Below are 15,070 nucleotides of genomic sequence, written 5' to 3' on the forward strand. Positions count from 1 at the left end.
GAATAATTATCATATGCCTGCTGGTTGAGTGTCAGATCATCATTGAGAACTCGTGAAACATCGTAACTTTGTCCATTGACGTCAAACATATCACTAGAAAAAAAATGGAAATCGCTTAGCATTGTACGTATTAGTCCAGTAAGCTGTAGGGGCAATTATATACATGATCCTAGTTAGCAATTCGAGATTCGGCAAACGTACGGAACGTCAAACGTACGAGTATTATACGGTTTTGTAAAATCCAGATTCGGTCCAAAATTCGGTCAACGGGACGTGATTCGTTAGTAAGTCGGAACGGCATACGTACGTGTATAATTCGATTTATAAATGTGAGTTCGGCTCTGAAAATTCGGTATCTATATATAACAAATAATTTGTATTTATAAGGTCATAGACCAATTTTTATGCATATGTGTGGGTTATTTAAAGAAAAAATAAACTTAATATGATGATATTAATAATATATACAACATTAGTTATCCAAGAGGACGTCGTATGGTGGTTTAGATGCTTGGTTAGTGAGTTTGAGATCTCTCTCACCTTCACCTTCAAATCTCTTCAGTCGTTTTTGTTTCATAAAAATTACAACACGTCTAATATTCGGTCGTGTATGCTCGGGAGGCAGTAAAGCCCAAAAAGTGGGATCTTTGAAAAGTAAAAGTTAAAGAATTTATGGTGAATTAAGCGGACGTATCATTCGGGATACGTAAAATTCGTGAACGATTCACGAATAATCCGGGAATGCCACATAATACGCGATTTGGGATCGGAGTTGCAAACGTACGCGAATAAGACGGTAAAATTCGTGATACGGAAAAATTCGTGAAAAATTCGTGAATGATTCGTGAATCATTCGCGAACTTACTAAGTAGGTACATGATTATTATGAAACCAATCATGGTATTAACAACTGCGAACATGGGTATCACCAATAGGTTCCCTAGGTAACCAGTTATTGTAGACCAGTCTAGGGAGAAGGATCCAATGCCAAGACCGTGAAGACCAGAACCAATCTGTTGGGAAGTGACCGAGTCCTTCCGAATCCAACAAATAAATGAAAGGGCAGCTATAGATGGGAAGAAATAGTTGGGAATGATATAATAGGCAAAGCTTGCTGCTGTGACTATCATAAAAAACTGTAATCTTGTAAGATGTCCTTTAGGCCTTGCTTCAACTTCATGCAACATCCTAGATATTCAACACCAAAAGTTAGCAGCAGTTGCTTAACATATTTCCCGTTTTTTACGCAATGTAATACGGAAACCAAAGAATACATAACCTGTAAGAGACGTTGATAAACAATCCAGCAAATCCATAACCAATCATCTAACCTACGAGGATCAAGCACATGTTAGATGAAGTATTATATACCATGTATGGTTGGTTTCACCTGGAATACAAAATGTCTGGCTTGAGGTTGTTCAACAATTATTATTCCTTTTAAAAGAGTAAGAAGCATTTCTTGGTACCATTTGGTTCAACAATTATTTTCGCAAAACATACGACACGGTTATCCTCCAAAACATATATTAGATAAAAATAACTAGATAGGACCTAAAATAAACTTTTATATAAATTCGTCCACAAAACGTAAATGTGAAAAATATTGTTTGTTGTAATAGGCAAGGTCACCTGACTCGTTTGTACTTTGTACCAACAAGAAACACACCCAAAAGCTAATGTTCTTGTGATAGAAAGCCTTCGCTATCACCACGATCGGCAGAGAGAAAGGGTTATCCAGTCCAGCGGTAGCAAGTATTGATATCAAGACATGCTCTTTCAGATTAAAAGACCCTGGATTCATCGAAACTGACCACCTTGTCCACAGAGTTCTTATAGGTTTGGTTGGAAGTGTTGCTGCCATCAGTTTTCCTATTGGAAGGAAGAGCATTGTGAAACAAGACGCTGAGGGTATGATCGTAATTTGACGACATTCAAACCTTGCTGTAAGAACAGCCAGGAGAATGCACGTGGTGGGACCAAGCACCCATGTTCGGAAAGTTAAGACTGGCAATGTTGCGTCGTCTGTGATGGGAACTGTTAGCCTCACTTCCTCGATTGGAGAGTCATTGATCTCATCTGCAAACACAAAAAGTTAAGAACTGCATCCAGTATTATTTATAGGTAGATGAAGAAGAGATTATAGTCATCCCTTCTGCACCGTGTTTTCTTAGAGCAACTGCAATGGACGACTAAACCCAAATTTGGTGTCGAGTGGGCTGGCGTAGTGGGACGGATCATCGATCAAAATTTGATCAAAGAGTAAAATTCGGACCAAATTTGGTCGGCGATTAAGACCAAATCCAAATATAGTCGGGCGTTTATATAATGTCCGCCTACCCGACGAGCGTTGGTATAATGTCCGCCTGTAGCCGCGCGTTCGTAAAGTTAACGCCTGATGCAGGGCGTTGGTATAATGTCCGCCTGGATGGGGCGTTGGTATAATGTCCGCCTGAATGGGGCGTTGGTATAATGTCCGCCTGGATGGGGCGTTGGTATAATGTCCGCCTGGATGGGGCGTACGTAAAGTTAACGCCGGACACCCAGGCGTTGATATAGTCATGATCCCAAATTTGAAAAGTTTTGAAAACTTTGCTTGGGGCGTTGTCTTTATCAACGCCCCATTTTTTATTTTATTTTTCATTTTTGAACCCGGGCGAACGTATAATCTCCGTCCCACACACCAGGCGTTGCTATAGTTCACGCCCCATACAGGCGTTGTCTTTATCAACGCCCCATACCAGGCGTTATCTTTATCAACGCCCCATGCCAGGCGTAATTTTTATCTACGCTGGACGATGAAGCGGACTTTATATCAACGCGCGACCAAATTTACTCGTCACCCGCTACGCCACAGGACGGACTAAACCCAAATTTGATCTCTTTTTTTAGTCTTTGGTCTTTAGTTATGCTCGCACCACTGTGGACGCTCTTAGAACCTCTGAATATAGTAATTTTATGGACTCTTGCATGTTGTGATGCATCTGATGCACTCATTAATTTTCTTACTAGTATAATGTGCTCAGGGGCCACAATGCTTAGCTGTAACTTTGTATATCAAAAAGTACTTAGAGATTGTTAATGTCCATGGGCCTAACTACCTCGAAAACTAACTTGCAGGTTAGGGTTAGTTGTGAGCATGGGCCGGTATGGACCGGTTTTCACCTTATCCGCGTCCAATTCATGCACTACGGATTTTAAATTTGACATCCGCATCCAATCCATATCCAACGGATTTACATCCAAAGGATGCACGGATGGACGGATTGGATGCGGATAATTCAATGGATTTATTTTATTTAAAATTTATAGTAAGGAAAATAAGCTGACACAAATGACTCCTTATAAAACCTACATATCCTATATATGTATACAAATATAAATATGCCATGTACAACATCCAAAGCAAACGTCTTGAAAATTCCTAAATGATCCATAGTATTTTCTAGAACTATATAAATGCTCTTAATTTAGCGGATATGGATGTCCAACGGATTTTCAAGGTTGCATCCGGGCCCGATCTGTTGTTCGTTGGATTTCAAAAATTCCATCTGCATCCAATCCATTAACGAACGGTCCGGGCATCCATCCGTAAATGAACGGTTGGTCCCGGTTAAATCCGCGGATTACGGGCCAAATGCTCACCCCTAGGTAGAGTTGCCGAAGGTATATACATTTCAATTCCAGGGAACTTATGCGACATGAGACTCTTAACACCCTGCCTCAAACAAAGCCAGGAGCCAAACAAGTCCTTAGGCCAAGCACTATGGTTGGCGTTTTGCTTGGCTAAAGCTTAAGGCTTAGTTTGGTATTGTTGCGGCTTTTATAAAAGCACTTTTCTGTTGTGCGTTGCTGTGGGAAAAAAGCATTTAGACGTTTGGTAAAATATTAATTAAAGTTAAAGCTGATTAAAGAAACAATCAAAATGTGTTTTTGGTAAAATATCATATTCAACCATTATTGTTGTGGCAAATGTCAAAAATAGACATATCTTTAAAAATGGTTTATTCAATTTTATTGGGTTTAAAAATAATTAGTTTGTTACTATTAAATATAAATATTTAAAATATTAAATTTACTAACGGTTACTATTATTATGATTGTTAAAAAAAATATTTTACTTAACCACATTTTAATATATATATATATGTAATTTTCAACCAAAAAATCAAACTAAAATTAAATAATTATTTATTTTATTTTTATTTTTAACAAATTAAATGAAATGGTATTATAAAATAGTTTGAAAATAAAATATAATAATATTTAAAGAACAAAATATAAAAAATAAAAAATTGATTGTATATATAATTAAGGGTAATTTTTGTCATACAAAAAATAAAATAGGGACAAAAGAGATAAATCAAGCATTAAATTTTGGTGTGGCCAAAGCTTATGCTTTTGTAGCTTTTAAAAGCTCCTCCTCCCTAGCTTTTTGAAAATTGAGGAATTCGGGAAGTGCTTTGGATAAAAAGCACTTTAATTTTTTTTTGCCAAACACCAACTTCAAAAGTTATTGACATATATAGGTTTTGAAAGTGCTTTTGAGAAAGAAAAAAAACATTATCAAACTCAGCCTAAATGTAGCCAAGCGAAACGAGGGTTCAGTCGCACCTCACTACGGGAGTTGGGCATCGCTTAGCCTAATTAGACGGAAACTCCGTACGGAAATTGTGTTTCCATTTTTTTTCCCAAAATTTATTTAGTTGGATTTAGATGAATATTTGGAGATATAATAGGAAAAAAAAATCTAGTAAATAAAAAAGTTCAAAGAGAAACCGAATGAATAAAAATAGGTTTAAACTGAAAAATCATATACGGAAAAGCAAGCATCGCTTAGCTTAAAAGTGGAACAGATGTGTTCCACTCTTAGCTAAGCCAAGGGAATTGACCACATCAAAGCAAGCGAATCCCCATAGTAGTCGTCTTTCGTTACATTTAAGCTATAGCTAAGCGAAACAGGTTATTATAGTGTTTGGCCTTACTGGGTCACACACAAAGAAGAAGAAGAAACAATCCCTTAACGAGCCAAACAATGTCCACACACCACCCACAAACACCTTCCCTGGTACCATGTTAAAATCAATGGGCCTAACTAACCTCGAAAACCGGCTTGCAATTTAGGGTTGCTCAAGGCTTATAAGTTTCATATGCCCAAGGCTTATAAGTTTCACAATATGGATGATCTAGGTGATGGATTTTTTGCAATGTTAAGGTTGCTCAAGGCTTATAAGTTTCACGTCCCCAAGACTTATAAGTTTCACAATATGGATGATCTAGGTGATGGCTTATAAATTTGAATACGAGATTACCACTTCCACACACTACCCACAAACACCTGCTTTGATACCATGTTAAAGTCAATGGTCTTAACTAACCTCGAAAACCAGCTTGCAAGGTTAGGGTTGCCCAAAGCTCACAAGTTTTACAATATGGATGATCAAGGTGATGTGGGACAAACACTCCCCCTCAAACTCGAGATGGGATGGGTTGAGTTTGAATACGCGATTACCATTGAACATGACTCGCACGGACACGGACTAACACTGAATATGGCGCGGATTGCAGCACACCAACTATTGCATGCAGATTGTGGCCTACGGCCCAAATACGATTAACATTGAACATGGTGTGGATTGTATCACATGGACTGCGGCACACCAACTGTTGCACGCGGATTGTGGCCTATCGATTACGTCCCAAACACAGATTAACAGTGAACCTGACGCGAATTGTAGCACACGCAACTGTTGCACATGAATTGTGGCCTACCGATTACGACCCAAACACGGATTAACACTGAACACGGCGCAGATTGTAGCACACGGATTGCGGCACACTAATTGTTGTACGCGGATTATGGCCGATTAGCGGCCCATACACTGACTGAACACTAAATTCACACACCATCCAACCGAACCCAGCTCTGATACCATGTTAAAGTTCATGGGTGTAACTAACTTCGAAAACCGGCTTGTAAGGTTAGGATTGTCTAAGGATTATAAGTTTCACAATATGGATGATCTAGGTGATGTTAGAATATTTCTAATATAGATCCTACCATAAATCACCCTTGGACTATACCAACATATTTCATTATCATGTGGGTGGGGAACCATTATGATCATGCAACGAGTTACACTTTTATCAGGAAAAAAATAAGAAAAGGCCTTTTTGTATGGAGTAAAAGGGCAACGGCCAGAATGATCTATCACTATGGGAGAAACAAGAGCACATAAGTTTGCTAATTAAATATAAAACGCATAACTATCAAAGTGGTGTCCATATTAAAGAACTACTCTATTCCTTGCAATGGTTATAGGAGCATAACTCTGTATATTGGTGTACTATACCTGGCTCTAGCAAAACAAAGGTCACAAAACTCAAAATGAAGCTCCAAATATGAGTAACCTAAACTATTTTCTCTTTTTGGGTTGAAAGAAGAATAGAAAGAAGGGATATTTTGACTTTGGGTCACAACTTTGTGACCAGAGTTGCATTTGGGTCACGATTTTTTTTTAATTGGAGTTTGGGTCACGGAACTGTCATTGGTTGTCATTGACTGTCTTGACCGTTAGTTAATTTTTTACTTTTAAAAATTAATTTTTAATTCTGTCGTTGACCGTCTTCTTCTTTCTTATATTTTCGTCTCTTATTTCTACTTCTCTCTGGAGATTCAGAGAATTGTGTTGAGAGATTTTCCGAGGGAAGCATGAGATGGATCAATTGAACTGTGTAATGATAACTGAGATCGAAGATATTGATGCTGTTGAACATAGAAGAACTGATGATGATGAGAGATCGAATGAACCCAGGTAATTTAGGGTTTCTTTGATTTTAAACTTCTTATGTAAAATTGAGTAAGAATTGATGAATTGTAGGTGGGTTTGTTTAACTTGAAGTGGAATTGGTTAGATAGAGTTTTAGTGTGGTTTAGTTGTGAATCACAGGTTAGGGATTTCTTGTGTTCTTCCCCAAGTTATGAACTAGGTTCCTGTGTTGGGAATTACAGGTGAAGATTATTGTGTTAGTTAGAGGATTTGATTTCAAAGAAGAACATCAACTGAGAAATTAAAGGATTAGGGTTTTCTATGATGAAATCAAATCAATTAGAATCGATATGGATAAACAATGATTATTACAAAGTGATGAAGCTATGATTCCTCCCAGTTGAAAAGGAGTGAGAATCAAATTAGGGTTTATTGGAAAATTGATGCTGGCAATGTAGATGTTTGGGTGATAGTTGGACTGAACTGGTGGGTTGGTAAGATGAATGGATCTCAATTTGCTAGAGTCGAAACATGGGTTAGCCTGTTCACATGTTTTGAGAATCTATAAAAAAAAAATTAGAAGAAGTGGGTTTGCATCCAAATTCAAAGTGACATCGACAAAAAAACTTTAATCTTAGTTGCAAACAAAGTTTGGGTTTGAATTTGTTATTGATTTGGGCAAAGTTAACTTCCATGGGAAAATAGAGCTGAAGAAGAACTATATGTCGTTAAAAAGCAGCTAGCAATGGCGAGATTAATTTTAAGAGTTTGACAAGATTTGAATTCCAGGGAGACAAAGTTGAGGTTTGGTTATGCTTTTCGTACTGGATTCATCACCAGCTTCAATTACAGGTGAAAAAAACAGAGAAGAAAAAAGATTTCTCTTTGAATTGAATTCAGGGTTTAGATGGCAAAGTTAGTAAATAATCTCAAATCTAAACTTTATTCAGTCATTTACACATTTAACCAGATTATGTAACTGTCAAGATGGTAAACACAGTCCGTGACCGAAACTCTAATTAAAATTTTTGGGTGACCCAAATGCAACTCTGGTCACAAAGTTGTGACTCAAAGTCAAAATATCGCTTGAAAGAATAGAAAAGCATAGTGAAGTAGACCATCAATAGTACATAAAAGTTCTTTACATACTGAATTTTTGTCCTATTTAAAGTTTTAAACAATATATTTGATTTATTTACGTTTATATTCATCGAGGTTTAGTATTTTGAATTCAAACAGTATTGTCAACTAACAAAATCAAAACTTTTGAGAAGGTATAAGCAGTAATATACTATAAGACGAATATCTCTTCATGACTTTACTCATATCTCTACGTATCCCATATTTGGTTATTAGACTAGCATCCATATAAAGATCCTGTATCAGTCAATTCATTCATTGTGAGATTATTATCCATGGATTATGGCGCAGTAAATATAAAATAAGAAAACTAAGGTTGATTCTCAATGCACGTAGATAAGAGGAGTTCTTAACAGAAACTCAACTGAAACAAATTCAATAATAATAATAGACTGCCTACAAAAGAGTTTCATAAACCTATTTATACTACTAGGGTTTCTTGGCTAAGAATCCTAAATAACGATACTTTAAATCCTAGCTCTTACTATAAGAAAATCATCTAACGTCTAAGAATAAATAACTCAGCTAAAAGAAAGGAGACAAAAAATTAATCATGTTCCAGCATCAATCTTTTCGGGGGAAGAAGAGTTGAGCATGGTCGGGAAAACATTCAAAACTCTTCGTAAATTCCCGGGTCGATCCTCTTAAGTTCTTCTTCTGCGATCCAAGTACTTTCACTAGCTGGTTTGCCCGACCACTTGACGAGTACTCGATTGTAAGGTATACCTCTCCTTGAAACTGCATGCTTAATATCTAATACATCTTCAATCACTTTTGCTGGTCCCTTTGAAAGTGTTGCCACCTGACGACCGACATACTTCAACAACCTCTCCATCAAATCCGTCATAAGGATACAAATCGGAAACATTGGAGATTGGAATGATATGTAAATCCCCAGAAAGTTCTAGTACATAAGAATTTGAACTGATTTTCTTCAATACTTTGCAAGGTCCAAACTTTCTTGACTTGAGCTTGTAGTAGGTTCCCTTAGGAAATCGTTCTCGCCTCAAATGCACCAGAACTTGGTCTCCTTCTTCAAAATTCTGAACTCGCCGATGGCGATTAGCCACTGTAGCACACGAATCATTGCTTGCTTTAACTGCAGTCCTCACTTTCTCATGAATTTTCTTGATATGCTCAGCAAAGGCTTCTCCGTCATTACTCAGTCGAGCATTTTGTTGTAGTAGAACTAGATCAAGCATATGTTGTGGTTGAAATCCATACACAGCTTCGAATTGGGTCTTCATTGTGGTTCTGTTAACTGAATTATTATAAACAAATTCAGCTTGAGGTATAATGGCATCCCAAGTTTTAACATGATTACCAACAAGGAATCTCAACATATTACCCAAACCGCGATTGATGACTTATGTTTGTCCATCTGTTTGTGGATGACAAGTGCTAGAGTATTTCAATTGAGTACCCAATTTCTTCCACAAAGTCTTCCAAAAGTGTCCCACAAACTTGATATCCCTATCGAAAACAATAATAGTCGCAACACCATGTAGTCAAACTACTTCACGGAAGAATAAATCAGCAAAATCAGTAGCATCTGATGTCTTTTAACAAGGAAGGAAATGTGTCATCTTAGAGAATCGATCCACTACAACAAAAATAGAATCGTAAACTTTAGATGTCTTTGGTAATCCCATCACAAAATCCATGCTTAGATCGACCCAAGGGAGTGTTGGAATTGGTAATGGGGTGTATAGACCAGTATTTTGCGAGTTTCCTTTACCCAGCTGACAACTACGGCATCTTTTCACCATTAGCCCAACATCTTTAGCCATCTTTGGCCAATGATAACGATCATACACAATTGCCAAGGTCTTGACTCTTCCGAAGTGGCCTCTTAATCCATTACCATGCAACTCTTGCATTACATGTTCACGAAGTGAACCTTATGGAATACACAATTGGTTACCTTTAAATAAGTAGCCATCATGCATCCTATAGGGACGATGAAGTAGTGTTGCTGAATTGCTGAGATCAGCAACAACTCGATTGAAAAACGAATTAGTTGTGTACTGATTTTTCAGCTCCTCAAATCCTGTCACTTGAGTATGCATTACCGTTAAGATCAAAGAACGTCTACTCGATGCATCAGCCACCTTGTTTTACTTACCTATTTTATTTGAGAGTTCAAGTACTTGAGTGCTTGGTGATCAGTGTATACCACAAACTCTTGGAAAGCTAGTAAATGATCCCAATAACGATAACTTGCACTAAGGCATAAATCTCTAAGTCATATGTTTGAATACCGACGCTTTACATCCGTTAGCTTTTCACTATAGTAAGTTATTGGTCTTCCCTCTTGACTAAGTACACCTCCTATAGCCATATGTGATGCGTCATGCGTCACACTCTATCTCAAAGAGTTTTTCGAAATCTGGCAACGCAAGAACCGGTGCCTCCGTCAACAACTTTTTGATCTTATCAAAGGCAAGGCTTGCTGATGTTGACCAATTGAAGGTAGTTTCCCTTAGAAATTCAGTAATTGGAGCCATCACAACACTGGAATCCTTTATAAATCTTCTGTAGAAGGATGCCAGCACAAGTATCACTAACAAATTGTGGTGTTGGTTATTCCCTTATAGCTCCAACCTTCGATGAATCAACTTGTAATCCCTCAACTAAAACTATGTATCCAAGGGACACAACCTTGTCACACAAGAAGGAGCACTTCTTCATGTTGACACAGAGTTGCTCCTTATGAAGAGCTTTCATGACTTGATTCAAGTGGAAGAGATGTTCCTCTCTAGTTTGACTGAATATCAATATATCATCAAAGTAAACGACAACAAATTTTTCCAAAAAAGGTTTCAATACCTCAGTCATGACTCTCATGAAAGTTCTAGGCGCATTGGAAAGTCCAAAGGGCGTAACTAACCATTCATATAATCTATCAGGAGTCTTGAATGGTGTCTGCCATTCATCACGACTTCGCATCCTGATTTCATGATACCCACTCTGCAAATCCAGCTTGGAGAACAATTTATAACCAACTAACATATCAAGCATATCATCTAAACGAGGAATTGGGAACCGATACTTGATTGTAATTTTGCTGATTGCACGACTGTCCACACACATCCACCATGAACCATATTTCTTTCAAGTAAGGAGTGCTGGAACAACACATCGAATTTTACTCACTCGCACCAACCCCTTGTCCATCAGCTCTCTACTTGTCATTGTATTTCTTCTCTCTGTTACGGCAGCATTCGATAAGCTGGAAGGTTTGGTAATGAACTATCGGGCACCAAGTCGATAACATGCTGAATACTTCTCATTGGGGGAAATCCTTGTGGTAACTCATCAGCAACCAAATCCTTAAACTTAGTTAGCAGTTGTTGGATTTCAGTTCGAAAGTCAGCAAACTTCTCATATTGATCTTCCTTCACACTTCTTCCAACCAATGCAAGATAATTCCTGAATCTTTCCTCTCAATCTCAAACTTCTGGGCTGTTAACACATCTCTCCCCTTGTTGGTTTTGTTACCGTTATTAACCCCTTCTTTGAGTGGTTATAAGGTAAACTTTCTTCCATATTTCCAAAAAATAAAGAGGACCATATAATTATCATACAACCATGGCTTACCCAGCAAAATGTGGCAGACATCCATAGGCGCAACATCACGCCATGCTTCATCTTCAATGTCATTACCCATAGTAAACTTGACTAAACAACGCAATACTACCTCTTTTTCTCAATCCAAGCAACCTTGTATGGACTAGGATGTTTATTTGTTGGTAGTTTTAACTTCTCAACAGCTTCTTTGAAGATAATATTCGCATTGCTCCCTCCATCCAAGATAACATTGCAGACCTAGTACGGAAGACGCCCAGCCGCCTCCAATCTTCCTTTTCCACATTAGGTGCTGCCAATATTCGTTGAAAAACCAGGCAGTCCCCTTTTACGGGTAAAACATTGATATTGTCTTCTTCATCGTCATCGTAATCATCATATACAGGGTCTGCACGTTCTTCTTCTTCAAATTCAGCTTCAGCAAAGTTCAGTCTTCGTTCAGGACAGGCATAACTCATGTGCCCATTGTCCCCACAAGTGTAGCAACGTGCCTGCGACCCACTGTTAGATTTAGACGAGCTAGCTCCATTGTTGTTCTGCGACTGAAAACGTGTGTTTCTTCCCTTCTCAAACTTTCCAGTAGTACTACGTCTCATATCACCTCTTAAATCAGCATTATTCCTTGGAGACGTTGCACTAGTTTGGCTTGTTATGTTCCATCTCATGGAAGGACGTCATAACCTCTTTTCTGCCATCAATGCATATTGACGTGAATCTTCTAGGGTAAACAAACGAACTACTTCCATCTCATCTGTTACAGATTGATTCAATCCTGACAGATAATAAGAGGTTAGTTGCTCATTGGTTTCATTCAAACCAACCCTTATGAGAAGGTTGTAGAATTCAGATGTGTACTCTTCCACCATTAATCCTCTTTGCTTCAAGTTGTGGAGTCGTTTGTACAACTCCATTGCATAATCAGCTGTTAAGAACTGTTTACGCAATTTCGACTTCATGTGCTCCCAAGTTCTGATTTTAGGTTTAGCTTGTCGAGCACGTTGTTCTTCCACTCGCTTCCACCATTGAAGTGTTGCACCTTTCAACTTCAACTTCACGAACAAAACTTTCCTCTCTTCTTTCATGGTTTTCCACTCAAAATAAGATTCTAGGCTTGCTTCCCAATCTAGATAATCTTCAACATGCGTCTTACCAAAAAAATCAGCAACTTCAACCTAGATTCCTCAATCATTCAAGTCTAGGGCTTGACCCAGCATTGCTTCCAGTCCTCTAGTTTGGTTGTGAAAAGGATTCTCATCACTTTCAGAATCACTACCATTATGTCTACCTTCCGATAATTCATGATGTACACGGTCGCCATCCGGATTCTCCATCTCGGCTTACGCACGTTCATGTCGCTGGATTGTGTGAACAGTCTGCGATAAGTCTTGAATCATTCGCCTAAGTTCAGCAAGCTCTGCTTGTTGATCTCTGTTTCCTCTATCTCCACGACCTCTACCACGTCCAACCATGATGAAGAGAAAGACAAATATAGGATCTCTTTGATTCGATATCAACTTTATGGCGCAGTAGATAGAAAATAAGAAAACTAGAGTTGACTCTCAATAAACGTAGATAAGAGGAGTTCTTAATAGAAACTCAACTGAAATAAATTCAATGATAATAATAGACTGCCTACAAAAGAGTTTCATAAACCTATTTATACTTTAAATCCTAGCCCTTACTATAAGAAAATCATTTAACGTCTAAGAATAAATAACTCAGTTAAAAGAAAATTCTAGCCCTTAGTATAAGAAAATCATCTAACATTTAAGAATAAATAACTCAGCTAAAAGAAAGGAGACAAAAAAATTAATCATGCTCTTGCATCAATGGAAACTTAGGATTCTACCTCTTGCAAGTTTTGACCTAAGTGGGTAACAGCTCCCTTGCGAACAGAAGGTTTAGAAAGAAACTGAAAAAAAATAAAAAAAATTGGTGGAACTTAGAATCAGACAGAATGATATACAATTGGTCTAAATTCCGGGCAACGAATTCCGCCGTGTAATGTTTAGTCCTAAAATCCCAGTATTGACCATCTATTACTACCAACATTCTGCATCTTAGCCAGTGTAATGTATCAGTTAAATAGTAATCTCCTTTGATCAAATAATGTCCAATCTGAAAGATAGTTTCCTTCCTTTTACAATACACCAGCGATATATGATTTCCATTCAAATCTGACACAATTGCAAATAAACTTTTGATAAGAAAATCATTTGCTTTTTTCTCCGCTGAATCTAATTTCAGTAATTTAACAGCATAAGATAAAAGTTTGATACTCAATCAGTCAATTTGATCAAGTCACGCGAAGGAAACTAAAGCATATACGTTCATGCCTAAAGCTATTTTCTTGAGCATTTGACTATAGGGATATAAGTAGACATTATTTCCAAAATAAAAAAAATTTCCTTATCATCATCATCATGAAATATGAAAGAAGGAATAAAAAGCCAACTTATCAGATGATTCGACTCTGCACTACCATCTGTACGAATAACAGAGAGAGAAAGAGCGAGACATACCGCCCAATGAAATTGATTCCTTCTCATTTGATTTAGTGTGCGGTGCTACGCCAATTGTAATTGAACCTGTCATTTACTTAGGAGGATAATTCTGCAATAGGCTCCTCGAATTCAAAGAATTATGAAAACCTTCAATACCTCTCTCCATCAAATCAGCAACAGCTACTAATCCGAGTCAGAGAAGAACAAGGAGAAGCGAAACTGAAACCTCTAATTTTAGCTATTCCTTTTAATGTATGCAAGAGCAGTGGGCAATAATAAACGAGAGAGGCAGAGAGAAACGAGACGGACGTTCAACATGGGAAACAAGATAGTGAGCTTTTATCGGAAAGGTTGACCCTATCTACGCCTCAAATTTATTTTTTCTCCCAAGTCCAAATTCATTAAAAAAAACAAAAAAAAATTACAATGATAAAAAGCCTGGCTTGGGGCCTATGCCACATAATTGGGGCCTATGGATTTTTCATCCATCCCATAAAAAATGATAAGGGGTGTCTAAGTTTGATGAAACTACCATTTTATCCTCTATTAAATATTGATACTACTAATTTGTCCCCATCAAATCCTAAAATCATAAAATTAAAAACTAAAATCATAATAAAATTCATTTCCATCTCCACTTCAACTGATTCTTCTTCATTTCTTCTCAACCTAATCCTATAAATTAGGTTTTAATAACATAAAATTGCTCAAAAATTGAAAATTTTGAAATCAAATTTTTCATGGTTTATCAAAATCGGTTAATGTTAATGTATATGTGATCCGATTGCGAATAGAAACGGTTTATGTTCATGCCCACAAACACCGATTGTCCTTGATATGTTGTCTGGTTCGAGAAATTTGAACCAGAATCAGATTACATTAGCACTTATAAAAACCGATTGTTGATGTATAATGTTAGAATCGGATTTTATATGTGTGTCGAGTAAACCGATTGTTGTTCTCAATTTTTCTGTATCTTTTTTTTTTGTTAAAATCGGATTACATGAGCATTCTTATAAACCGATTCATGTTGTGCAATGTCAGGAATCGGTTTTTACATATGTATCG

General features: G+C 37.4%; 1 protein-coding gene across 5 annotated transcripts; it reads right to left on the reverse strand.

Moving 5' to 3' along the window:
* Positions 1-911: 911 nt before the first annotated feature.
* On the reverse strand, positions 912-14,324 carry LOC113302561 (oligopeptide transporter 5-like). 5 transcript variants are annotated; one of them, XM_026551500.1, is made up of 4 exons: positions 14,021-14,324; positions 1,633-2,079; positions 1,280-1,326; positions 912-1,188 (listed from the first exon to the last, which is right to left on the reverse strand). In XM_026551500.1, exons 1-4 carry the CDS (start codon positions 14,091-14,093, stop codon positions 1,177-1,179), a joined length of 579 nt encoding a protein of 192 aa, XP_026407285.1. In that variant the 5' UTR covers positions 14,094-14,324; the 3' UTR covers positions 912-1,176. The 5 variants fall into 5 exon arrangements, 3 of the variants coding, with proteins under 3 accessions (XP_026407285.1, XP_026407291.1, XP_026407277.1); XM_026551506.1 differs by having other exon boundaries at positions 1,280-1,331; XR_003336954.1 differs by lacking the exons at positions 912-1,188; positions 1,280-1,326; positions 1,633-2,079 and adding exons at positions 7,799-8,147; positions 13,348-13,675.
* Positions 14,325-15,070: the final 746 nt, after the last annotated feature.

Source organism: Papaver somniferum, chromosome 1, assembly GCF_003573695.1.
Source record: "Papaver somniferum cultivar HN1 chromosome 1, ASM357369v1, whole genome shotgun sequence".
Lineage (NCBI taxonomy): Eukaryota > Viridiplantae > Streptophyta > Magnoliopsida > Ranunculales > Papaveraceae > Papaver > Papaver somniferum.

What these genes read in the sequence shown, in the direction of transcription:
- LOC113302561 (XM_026551492.1), bottom strand. Translation starts at nt 14,093, where the DNA reads ATGACAGGTTCAATTACAATTGGCGTAGCACCGCACACTAAATCAAAT. An exon ending in GGAATCAATTTCATTGGGCG is followed by an intron (nt 2,080 to 14,020) that starts GTATGTCTCGCT and finishes TTGTGTTTGCAG; the next exon opens with ATGAGATCAATGACTCTCCA.